This window comes from Pseudophryne corroboree, chromosome 8 (genome assembly GCF_028390025.1).
Source record: "Pseudophryne corroboree isolate aPseCor3 chromosome 8, aPseCor3.hap2, whole genome shotgun sequence".
Classification (NCBI taxonomy): Eukaryota; Metazoa; Chordata; class Amphibia; order Anura; family Myobatrachidae; genus Pseudophryne; species Pseudophryne corroboree.
In genome coordinates, this window is record NC_086451.1 from 44,668,207 (window position 1) to 44,681,309 (window position 13,103).

General features: G+C 45.3%; 1 protein-coding gene across 1 annotated transcript in view; it reads right to left on the reverse strand.

Moving 5' to 3' along the window:
• Positions 1–9,912: 9,912 nt before the first annotated feature.
• LOC134948374 (5'-nucleotidase domain-containing protein 2-like) overlaps positions 9,913–13,103 on the reverse strand; it is an 81,012-nt gene continuing 77,821 nt past the window's right edge. The window contains exon 14 of the mRNA XM_063936307.1: positions 9,913–11,437. Coding sequence (XP_063792377.1) covers positions 11,176–11,437 — 262 coding nt within the window. The 3' untranslated portion in view covers positions 9,913–11,175. The remainder of the gene's footprint in view (positions 11,438–13,103) is intronic.

A 13,103-nucleotide genomic window follows, 5' to 3' on the forward strand; every position in this document is an offset into this window, starting at 1 on the left:
TACAATCATGTGGAAGACTTCTGGATGAAGTCCCCACTCTCCCGGGTGGAGGTCGTGTCTGCTGAGGAAGTCTGCTTCCCAGTTGTCCACTCCCGGAATGAACACTGCTGACAGTGCTATCACATGATTTTCCGCCCAGCGAAGAATCCTTGCAGCTTCTGTCATTGCCCTCCTGCTTCTCGTGCCGCCCTGTCTGTTTACGTGGGCGACTGCCGTGATGTTGTCCGACTGGATCAACACCGGCTGACCCTGAAGCAGAGGTCTTGCTTGGCTTAGAGCATTGTAAATGGCCCTTAGTTCCAGGATATTTATGTGAAGTGACGTTTCCAGGCTTGACCACAAGCCCTGGAAATTTTTTCCCTGTGTGACTGCTCCCCAGCCTCTCAGGCTGGCATCCGTGGTCACCAGGATCCAGTCCTGAATGCCGAATCTGCGGCCCTCTAGAAGATGAGCACTCTGCAACCACCACAGGAGAGACACTCTTGTCCTTGGGGACAGGGTTATCCGCTGATGCATGTGAAGATGCGATCCGGACCATTTGTCCAGCAGATCCCACTGAAATGTTCTTGCGTGGAATCTGCCGAATGGAATCGCTTTGTAGGAAGCCACCATTTTTCCCAGGACCCTTGTGCATTGATGCACTGAGACCCGGTCAGGTTTCAGGAGGTTTCTGACTAACTCGGATAACTCCCTGGCTTTTTCTTCCGGAAGAAACACCTTTTTCTGGACTGTGTCCAGAATCATCCCTAGGAACAGCAGACGTGTCGTCGGAATCAGCTGTGATTTTGGGATATTTAGAATCCACCCGTGCTGTCGTAACACTACTTGAGATAGTGCTACTCCGACTACTAACCGTTCCTTGGATCTTGCCCTTATCAGGAGATCGTCCAAGTAAGGGATAATTAAGACGCCTTCTCTTCGAAGAAGTATCATCATTTCGGCCATTACCTTGGTAAAGACCCGGGGTGCCGTGGACAATCCAAACGGCAGCGTCTGAAACTGATAGTGACAGTTCTGTACCACAAACCTGAGGTACCCTTGGTGAGAAGGGTAAATTGGGACATGGAGGTAAGCATCCTTGATGTCCAGAGACACCATATAGTCCCCTTCTTCCAGGTTCGCGATCACTGCTCTGAGTGACTCCATCTTGAACTTGAACCTTTGTATGTAAGTGTTCAAAGATTTCAGATTTAAAATAGGTCTCACCGAGCCGTCCGGCTTCGGTACCACAAACAGCGTTGAATAATACCCCTTGCCCTGTTGCAGGAGGGGTACCTTGATTATCACCTGCTGAGAATACAGCTTGTGAATGGCCTCCAATACCGCCTCCCTGTCGGAGGGAGACGTCGGTAAAGCAGACTTTAGGAACCGGCGAGGGGGAGGTGTCTCGAATTCCAATTTGTACCCCTAAGATACCACCTGAAGGACCCAGGGGTCTACCTGCGAGTGAGCCCACTGCGCGCTGAAATTCTTGAGATGTGCCCCCACCGTGCCTAAGTCCGCTTGTAAAGCCCCAGCGTCATGCTGAGGACTTGGCAGAAGCGGGAGAGGGCTTCTGTTCTTGGGGATTTGCTGTCTGTTGCAGCCTTTTTCCCCTTCCTCTGCCCCGGGGCAGAAATGAGGAGCCTTTCGCTCGCTTGCCCTTATGGGGACGAAAGGACTGCGCCTGATAATACGGCGTCTTCTTATGTTGAGAGGCGACCTGGGGTAAAAATGTGGATTTCCCAGCTGTTGCCGTGGCCACCAGATCTGACAGACCTACCCCAAATAACTCCTCCCCTTTATAAGGCAATACTTCCATATGCCTTTTGGAATCCACATCACCTGACCACTGTCGCGTCCATAACCCTCTTCTGGCAGAAATGGACAGCGCACTTACGCTTGATGCCAGTCGGCAAATATCCCGCTGTGCATCACACATATATAGAAATGCATCTTTTAAATGCTCTATAGTCAGTAATATACTGTCCCTGTCTAGGGTATCAATATTTTCAGTCAGGGAATCCGACCAAGCCAAACCAGCACTGCACATCCAGGCTGAGGCGATTGCCGGTCGCAGTATAACACCAGTATGTGTGTAAATACATTTTAGGATACCTTCCTGCTTTCTATCAGCAGGATCCTTAAGGGCGGCCGTCTCAGGAGAGGGTAGTGCCACCTGTTTTGATAAGCGTGTGAGCGCTTTATCCACCCTAGGGGGTGTTTCCCAACGCGCCCTAATCTCTGGCGGGAAAGGATATAATGCCAATAATGTTTTAGGAATTATCAGTTTTTTATCGGGGGAAACCCACGCTTCATCACACACCTCATTTAATTCCTCAGATTCAGGAAAAACTACAGGTAGTTTTTCCTCACCGAACATAATACCCCTTTTTAGTGGTATTAGTATTATCAGAAATATGTAAAACATTTTTCATTGCCTCAATCATGTAACGTGTGGCCCTACTGAAAGTCACGTTTGTCTCTTCCCCGTCGACACTGGAGTCAGTATCCGTGTCGACGTCTGTATCTACCATCTGAGGTAACGGGCGTTTTAGAGCCCCTGATGGCTTTTGAGACGCCTGGACAGGCACAAGCTGAGTAGCCGGCTGTCTTATGTCGTCAACTGTTTTTTTGCAAAGAGCTGACACTGTCACGTAATTCCTTCCATAAGATCATCCACTCAGGTGTCGACTCCCTAGGGGGTGACATCTCTATTATAGGCAATTGCCCCGCCTCCACATCATTTTCCTCCTCATACATGTCGACACAACGTACCGACACACAGCACACACACAGGGAATGCTCTGACAGAGGACAGGACCCCACTAGCCCTTTGGGGAGACAGAGGGAGAGTATGCCAGCACACACCAGAGCGCTATATATATACAGGGATAACCTTAAATAAGTGTTTTTCCCCCTTATAGCTGCTATTTGTAATTATTACGCCAATTAGTGCCCCCCTCTCTTGTTTACCCTGTTTCTGTAGTGCAGGACTGCAGGGGAGAGTCAGGGAGACGTCCTTTCAGCGGAGCTGTGAAGGAAAATGGCGCCTGTGTGCTGAGGAGATAGGCTCCGCCCCCTTCTCGGCGGCCTTTTCTCTCGCTTTTATGTGGAATCTGGCAGGGGTTAAAATTCATCCATATAGCCCTGGGGGCTATATGTGATGTATTTTCACCAGCCAAGGTGTTTCTATTGCTGCTCAGGGCGCCCCCCCCCCCTAGCGCCCTGCACCCTCAGTGACCGGAGTGTGAAGTGTGCTGAGGAGCAATGGCGCACAGCTGCAGTGCTGTGCGCTACCTTGGTGAAGACAGGATGTCTTCTGCCGCCGATTTTCCGGACCTCTTCTTGCTTCTGGCTCTGTAAGGGGGCCGGCGGCGCGGCTCTGGGACCGGACTCCGAGGCTGGGCCTGTGTTCGGTCCCTCTGGAGCTAATGGTGTCCAGTAGCCTAAGAAGCCCAATCCGGCTGCAAGCAGGCAGGTTCGCTTCTTCTCCCCTTAGTCCCTCGATGCAGTGAGCCTGTTGCCAGCAGGTCTCACTGAAAATAAAAAACCTAAAACTAAACTTTCACTAAGAGCTCAGGAGAGCCCCTAGTGTGCACCCTTCTCGGCCGGGCACAAAAATCTAACTGAGGCTTGGAGGAGGGTCATAGGGGGAGGAGCCAGTGCACACCAGGTAGTCCTAAAGCTTTACTTTTGTGCCCAGTCTCCTGCGGAGCCGCTATTCCCCATGGTCCTTACGGAGTTCCCAGCATCCACTAGGACGTCAGAGAAATATATTTGTGAGACAAATCAATTTGCTAATCTTCCAAAGTGGTGGCCACAAGTGACAAATGAGCAGTATAACCCCATGGAGCAGGCCAAACTTCCTGACAATTGGGTTCAGATCTGGTGACTGAAAGGCCATAGTGTATGTATCATGGGTATCAGACCACTGAGCAACCACACATGCTCTGTGGATGGGGCCATTCTCATCCTGACAGGAAAGAAACGCTGCAACACAAGCTAAAGATGATCCTTAAGTAACCAGTAAGTAGCGTTTAGAATTGACCTTGAATTCTAAGGGAATGACTTTGGCCAAACCACACCAGGAAAATTCTCCTACAACTACCAGAACCATGCACTGACAGAAACAATGGCTCAGGCCCGTACAGCGATAATTAGGCCGGAGCTACACATGTGCGCTCATCCATCTGTCGAGAACATGGTGACGCAAGATTCACCTGATCATATCCTTCCACCGCTGCTTGGTAGAACATTGACTGTGCCCTGTCCACCACTGCTCTCACATATGACTGCTGTGGTTGACTGTGTCCTCTGTGGTCTTATACTAAAGAGGTAATTTCTACCATTACTGCAGCAATACACAATGACCATAGCAGCCCTTACGTGTCTCTTCTGTTTATTGGCCTCATATACCTGTTCTGCAGTGTTTGGCTGTTTGTTAGTGCTGGTTATCGTGACAAAATGGGGTAATTGCAGGATGATTAAAAAAAATTGCGGCCCAACATAATGGGCAATTCTTACTGGATATCCATTTAATTGTACATTAAGAAACATTATAATGAACTTAAAAGGTGGCAAGTTGTGTATATTTGGAGACACTCTAAATTTAGGAAGTTAGAACCTCCGTGGCCTTGCCAAGCGTGATAAGCAGTGTATGCCCTGCTAGCCGCCTACAGGATCAATCTGTGTGGAAGTCTGGTAGGAACGTGTTTGATGAGACATGTGCCACTTTATCTGCATCTTTGCCGCGCACTTCTGACCCATCCCCACTTCACGCCTGTTTTGCCTTGCACTTAAAACGAATGTGTGGGCATCACAGGATGTACACTCTTGCCCTTTGCTGATAATGGGTTTCCATTGGCATTCCAGGCTGGCATTACTCTAGCTACATTGCTCATGAAATGAATAATTAGCGAGTTGAGATGTTACGGTTACTGGAGCCAAACACATTGCAGCAATCACCCATCGCTCAAAGTCACCGAGGTCTTTGTTTGGAAGCATGTGGGCCATAATTAGAGTCAAGGGCAGTCCAATATTTTTATATGGTTGTGGGATATGATGTCGGTTTTCAAAATGTTGACACGGGACTATTCCCAGTCATGAGTATCCATGACACCCATAGAGTGGGAACAGATCCTGTGGCGAGCCCGCAAAGGGAGTCTTTGCGCTTGCCCAGCTGTCGGGATATTGACAGCCGGCATCCCATCCGCCGGTAAATCGTACTGAAACCGAGCAGACACCTAATGGCCACTGGAGACAGAGAGTAGCGAAGTACGATTTGTCAAAAACAGATTGTTGCTGCAGATTTGAAAGCATTGAATTTTTTTTTTTATGGCAAAATTTCAGGTTTTGTCCTAAAAATAAATTAAAAAAAATAGCTTATTTCATTTTTACGCGGACAATCTGTGATTTTGGGCAACTTGCACTTTTTTTTTTTTTTTAAATAAACCCAGACATGTGAAACTATTTCCTGTAAACATTAAACTTTCATCCTGTCTGTACCAAATTATCCTAAATCTGTTTTAAAACTATTTAGTACTTAAAAAAAAATAATAATAATTAATTATCTGGTGTTGTTGACATAAAGGCTGTGACTGGCTGGAGCTATTTATATGGTGTAGTACTTTCAGTGGAACACTGGGTGGCAGCACCATATCCTATTTTATTGTATTAAGCTGCACAAACTGGTTTAAAAATAAATATTTATATTATCCCAAATATCGGATACCAACGTATAAAAAAATAAAAAATAAGTTAATGCTAAAGAATGGGATCTAGCCCTGTGAGCCTTATCTTTTGTTTGTATATAAGCATGTGTGTGCAGGTTCTGTTTTATGTAAATAGGACTGCCTGTATACCTGCAAGGGATAAATGCCAACCGGCCCTATATCTTCCATGACATGTGTGGACTTCTGTGTTTAAGAGTTCAACAGCCCTAGTGATCTCTCGGCTGAAACAAACTGTGAAAGAGATACATTTCCAGTACGTTATGGTGTTGTATGTGCAAGACGTGGACAAAACAAATATCAAGTTGCTTCACAGGACAGCTGTCACCATGTGTGGCCATCTGTATGCACCAATCGTATAACTGTTCAAGACGGATGGTGGATGATTAGGGGCTGGTCTTGGCCAGCACTCCAAAATTATTCCATAAATGCTGAATTGGGTTCGGATCTGAAAGGGTCGTCACGTATGGACAACATAAATGTCATGCTCTTCAAACCTTTGGGAAACAATATGGAAATGGCCACTGCAACCCAACTAGGATATCTTTCCCTGTGATACTTACACACGTGATTAAACTGGCTGCCTGTGTTACAGGTTGCAATTTCTTGATCTGCAGTTCCTCACTTATTATGCATTTTAAATTAATTTAATGAATGGATACCATGATTTTGGATTATCCACTCTGTTGATCTGTGCTGATTAGGTTTTCTCCTCTGGGTTCCATGTAGTAAACATCTCTCCCATTCTGCTCATGTACAGTACATAAGCAAGATCAACTGTGCTGAGCAACTCCTGTCAAACGTGCCCCAACAATCACCCAGCACTGAGAACAACTCCTCTAACAGACATGTTAGCACCTTAACTATAGGAATCGAAGATGATCCAGCATTTTTATACAGGACACTGACCTTGCTGGGATTTTTGTCCACGTATTTAATGCATGAGCCACACACGCTCATTTAATGCATGAGCCACACCTGTGTGAAATCCCTTGCTTTCAATATACAGGGTCTCCCTCATTTCCCCATGTATTTGTTTTAGGTAGCCACAATGACAATTTTTTTGTGTTGTAGTCTTGTGCGGTTTACAAACACGTCGATGCCATGGACTCGAAAGTTATATGCAATTTGTCACAAATCTTATGCTACACGGGACGTGGTATAGATAATAGAACATACTCAAGTCACAAGAGTCACGCTGTAGATGGTTGCATACAAAGCAGATGAGATTTGTTGAATGAAACAGTAGTCGTACTACATAAAACTATCATGAGTCAATCAACCCAAATTCAATTAATTGATGTAAATCAAGTCTACTGCACCAAACAAATAAACCAGAGTTAATTAATGCAGAAAGTTAGTGCTAAATATGGGAGTAGACGAAGCTCCCAGAAACCAACATAGATCAGTTGTCATCAAGGTTTAAAGTGTTTATCGCATAACTCACAACTGTACTTCTGCTGGGACCTCTCTATAATTCGGTACTCTCTCATTATTCACCTAGCTCCCAAACATGTGCACCAACCAAATGTGGAGTAGCACCCAAAGTGTTTTAGTACATGGAGATGATTTCAAATTGGACGATACACTTGTCTGAATGCCAGGACGCCCCTCGACTCTCATTAGTGAGCACCAGAGTAAGAAGTGTTGGCCTAAGTGCAGTAAAAGCATGCACGTGGTTTATTTCAAGTATTTATTACTCTCTCATTATGTCCAGTCATGAGGTCTTCCCTTCCCTTGGGTTCAAAGCACACAAAGAAAGGTCACACATTTGTAAAACGGTATCCGTTCACATGGTCGACAGTTATTAGGTCGACCACTATTGGTCGACATTGACATGGTCGACACGTGAAAATGGTCGACACATTAAAAGGTCGACATGCGTTTTTTAACTTTTTTTTCTTTTGGGGAACTTTTCCATACTTTACGATCCACATGGACTACGATTGGAACGGTAATCTGTGCCGAGCGAAGCGGTAGCGGAGCGAAGGCACCATGCCCGAAGCATGGCGAGCGGACGCGGTGCACTAATTGGGGTTCCCAGTCGCTTTACGCAAAAAACGACACAAAAAAAGTAAAAAAACTCATGTCGACCTTTTCATGTGTCGACCATGTGCCCATGTCAATGTCGACCAATAGTGGTCGACCTAATGACTGTCAACCATAACATGATCGACCATTCATACTGGAACCTTGTAAAACAGTGTCAGGTCCGGTCCAGGCTAGAACTCAGTGGGCTAGCATCAGGTGACCTCCTCACAACTATCAGCTGCCCCAAAGCCCTGAGGGCGCATAATCCATTTTCCACCCATATTTTGTCAGCTGCTGTGCTACAACATCAGCACCTTCCAACACAGGCCGGACACCCCATGTCTACCATCAGACAGGACGGCATACTGTAGGCTGGAGTTTACAGGTTTTGTGAATCTTAGGTGTAAGGGGGAGGAATAAATCTCAGTCAGGTCATCGCCTGGTTAGGGGGAGCCATTGCTCACCGTTCACACACATTGTAGACAGCACCATTGGCATCGTGGTTAGCATTACTGCCTCACAGCACAGAGATCTAGAGTTGTTTCCCACCAAGGCCTTGTTGGTGTGGAGTTTGTATGTCCTCCCAATTGTATGCATGGGTTTCCGCCCACAATCCAAAAACAGTATGGTAGGTTAATTGGATTCTGACAAAAAAAAAAAAAAAAAAATTCAACCCTTGGGTATGTGTGTAGATGTGGAAATACTTAACCCATGCAAGTACAGGGAGAGTCTGCCTCCATGTGTCAAACTCTCCATGTGGGGCAATGTATACTATAGTACAGGCCTGGCCAACCTGTGGCTCTCCAGCTGTTGTAAAACTACAAGTCCCATCATGCTTTGCCACAGTTTGGCTGTTAGTGAATGATAAAACTGTGGCAGGGCATGCTGGTATGTGTAGTTTCACAACATCTGGAGAGCCACAGGTTGGCCAGGCCTGCTATAGTACTATGGGTGTCATATATATTTATATACCTCAAATCGCCAACTTCCTTCTTCATCATCATCATCATCATCATCATCACCATTCCCTTTGGCCCACACCAAGACAACCAGTCAGGAGAAGCAGAGTTGGAGTACTGGATTATTCATTATAGAAGTCAATTCTAGGCTCACATACATAACTGGATAGATGCCTCTGACATATTTTCATGGGTTTGGCCTCCAATGACCTTTGATGAGTCATGTGTTTATGTTGGAGGGGTAGCACCAACATCACCTTATGTGAAGTCTCTGGGAAGGCATTTTGGATGCCCGTTTCCATAGAGATATAAAACACAGGCTAGTCATAAAGACATTGAGCTTGCCACCCCATATCTTCCAGGAGAGACGGATGTGATTTTATGCAGCCATTTAGACTGGACATGCGTAGGATAATGCCAACTGCATTATTATACCAGTGATCAGAGGTGTGATGGGTTTGGGGACACCATCTGCACCATGACACCCACCTTGCACGAGAAAAGCCTACTAGTTAAGCAGTGGAGACTGGGAGGGGTGTGATGTGTACCTGTGTGTGTGATATAGGTGGGAGAAGGGTAAGCTCCAGCTAAACAGGGCCTCATGCACTAGAGCGATAATGCCCGATTTCAGGCAGTCGGCCCGATATATCGGATGAAATCGGGCATTTTTGAGGTGTTTCCGATCTGGTGCGCGTTCCCGTGAGCATCGGATCGGATCCTCCAGACTGAATGTGCTGCACATTCACTCAGGTCCGACCTGGGGGCATGGCTGGGATCACCCAAGATACATCGGATACAAAAGGGCAGCATCCGATGCATCTTGGTCGATCCTGGCTGCCAGGGTGATCGCCTCAGACATGTGGTCGCTCTAGTGTATGGGGACCTTAAGAGATGGAATTTTAGGTGTACCGAATGACAAAAAAAAGAAAAGAAAAAAAAAAGACGACTAATCAAACAATACAGAAGAATCTGGATTTTTTTTCTGTTTATAAATATAAAAAGTGGGGACACACATTAGCGTCTGCAGTGCGTCATGTCCTGGGAGAAGGGGCACCTTTAACCCAGACACACCACTGCCAGCCAAAAACCATTTCCTTTCCTCCTTGTTCCATTTCAAGTCTCATTAGTGAAAACAGTAAATATTTGGTTCATTAATGACCTCTGTGGAGGATGTTCTTGAACTTGACATATAAACACACAAAAAGAACAAACACGTTACAATTAAGTTTATTTGTTGCTTCCCACTGTACAGTTTGCTTAGGCTTATGAAAATCAGAAGCTCAGACAGACCGCACGGGGCAGCAAGTGTTCTCATTTGATGGTATCTCTCGTACATCTAAGAAAAGACATTCATGGGAATTATATCCCAGCAGAATATAAAAACAAAACCTAAAAATGAGAGTAAAATATGGCAGTTAGTCTAGAATGTATCCACTATACAGGGTTCCACCTACTCCGTCATTTACTCACCCAGGACTTTGAACTACGTTACTGGAGATTAGTCCACGGGAAAAGTTTACTTATTACACTTACGCTAAAGCGTGGCTCATATTTCCGAGCAATACCCTGAAAACCCTTTTTACAAAAGTCACATTCAATAATTCCTTAAAAATGCACCTGCCTCCCCCGAGGACAAATGCTCATGTTCGGTTCAGAAATAAAAATTGTGCGTAAATTCTCGACTCTAGAAATCATCCTTGAAGACGTCACTGAATCGGCGCGGCTCTTTTCGTGCCTGCAGGTGCTCATCCCACTGTCGCTTGTCCTGATCTGAAGATTAGGACCTACAAAAGGCAAACGCCTGCACTAACCCCCGTCACAGGCGTAAGGATTGTGCACAGCCTTCTCAATCCATGTCATTATTCCGCTCCCCAGTTTCACCAACAACGAGCATTGATCAGTTTCTTGCAGACTATTCACTATTTCTCATTTTGCCGCTCTGCAAACTCCAAAATAGGAGCCCACCAAGCTACAAGCAAAAGCAGACGTTGGTTCGGGTGGTCAACACATGGAAAATTCCCAAATATTTCACACCATTGCACAGACATGTGCACCTTCTTCAGGCACCCAGCGAGTTTACTTCCAGAAGTTTTTCTATAAATCCAGAGCGACTTTAGCCCGAGTGATGTGTGTATCACAAGGGGAACAATAACGAGCCGCAACAGAACGAATGTCAGTGTGTTGCGTCAAGACGTAGCTACTCTAATATTAAATCTCTTCACTGTAAACAAAACTCCTATTTTTACTCTTAAAGTAACATGTAAAGAACCTTAGACAGGGAGGAATAGGTCTTAAGAACAAATTCTTACAGTTACTCAGTTTATACAAACATGTAAATCCCCTTGCCTGCTCTTCCTGGGAACACTGCGCACAATCTCCTCTGTGCAAACAGCGTTGGAATTTAACAAAAAAAAAAAAAAGGAAGATGGACTATACAATGAAGTCTTCGGTCTATATTAGGTGGTCCTGCATGTTTAGCGGATGTGGGCCATTTCTTCCAGGAAAGGCGTTTTCATACATCCTGTGCAGAGCTGATCCATCCAGAGGGGTGCCTCGTGCTGTAACGGGGTGCGGCGGGGGAAGAAAGTGTAACTTAAGTCATAGTTTAGGAGGCAACTGACGGAGGCCATGTACAGATCGGAGAAACGGCAGAGTCGGCGGGAGAAGTAGGTGGGGTTGTGGCAGGTGCGGAAGATGCTGCCAAACTGGGGGTTGAATAGGTTCTTGGTCATAGCCCTGAAAGAAAATAAAACGTTACGTAAGAATTTGCTTTCGAACGTTTACTGCAATTTTCACATGAAACATGGATCAAATAAGAGTTCATTGTGCAGTACCCAACATTGCAATCTATAAAATTACTTCTGATGCATTAACGTATGCTACCAGTATAGTAGATCTCCTTCATAAGAGTGCAATGCAAGAAATGTACTTGAAAAGGTAGCTAAAGGATGCGTTTTGTTACCAACCATTGATGGTCGATTGTTTTGCCATTGATTGCAGAGATCAGATTGTTTTCCGCCATCAATGGCGGACCAGGAGCCAATGTGTCTGCCTCCCTATCTCCCCCAGCGCGTAGGGGAAAGTTTAGTCCTTCCCCTGGCAATGATTGGTCCACACGTCACTCTCCGTCCCGTCAAGCCGATTTGATAATTGATGGCTGCAAACCATTGATAAATTCACGCCATCAATAGTAATCAAAGATCGCACTATCGATGGCCATCCCTAGGTTTACTAGCATTATTACACACTGAGTGCATAAGGATGTACAAGACCTTAAGGCAGATGTTCCTCAAGGCATCCTAACAGTCTGTGTTTTAAGGATAACCATGCTTGAGCACAGGTGAAATAATTAGTACTCCAGTCAATTTGATTTACCCATCTGTGCTCAGCCACTGACATCCTTAAAACCTGGACTGTTGGACGAGCTAGCTATGAAGAGCCTAATGAGCCTTTGCCTCTGCTCAGCATTGAGCCAACTACAAAACAAATGTATAAAGTTGAACAAACATTGAAAAACATTGGAAAGCAGGTAAATCTACCATTTAACTAACAATTTCCATAAGCATTTTCCCATCTATACTTTTCTCTTTATAAACACCATGCTCCACAAACTGTTTTTCCTCATAGCACTTCATGGTATCCTCTATAAAATGACATCGTCCTTCACTATTCCTATTATGTATCGCTCTGTACACATTGCAGCCTCATTAATCCACTCCCCTCTTATTAACACTCATGAGCTTTTAACCTATCTATGTACACTAACTGTCACATCCTCTACCTGTCACCATAAGAAACTATCACACACCTCTCCCAACTATACCTATCTCTCTCTTCTTCTACTTCTACTAGCTGGTGACATATCCCCAAATCCAGGTCTTATCCACATACCAAGCTCACATTCAGCTGATTCACAACGGAATATAAAATCAACAAACCTTATCAACATCACATGTCTCCCATCTACCTCCAAGTCACTAAAATGTGCTTTATGGAATGCACGCTCTGTTTGCAACAAATTAACAGCTATTCATGACCTTTTCATAGCAAAAAAAAATTCAATATGCTGGCTATAACAGAAACCTGGCTCACACAATCAGACACTGCCTCCCCTGCAGCACTGTCACATGGTGGCCTCCACTTCACCCCCCCCCCCCCAGGCCTGGTAACATTAAAGGAGGTGGTGTTGGAATATTACTGTCCAAATCTTACACGCACATCGTTTTACCACCTGTTCCCTCACTCACATTTACATCCTTTGAAGTTCACTCTATTAGGATTTTCACCCCTTTCTCTCTGCGTGTTGCAGCTATCTATCGCCCACCTGGGCAACCCAAAAAGTTTTTGGAAGATTTTTCTGCTTGGCTCCCTCACTTTCTATCCTCTGACATCTCCACCATCA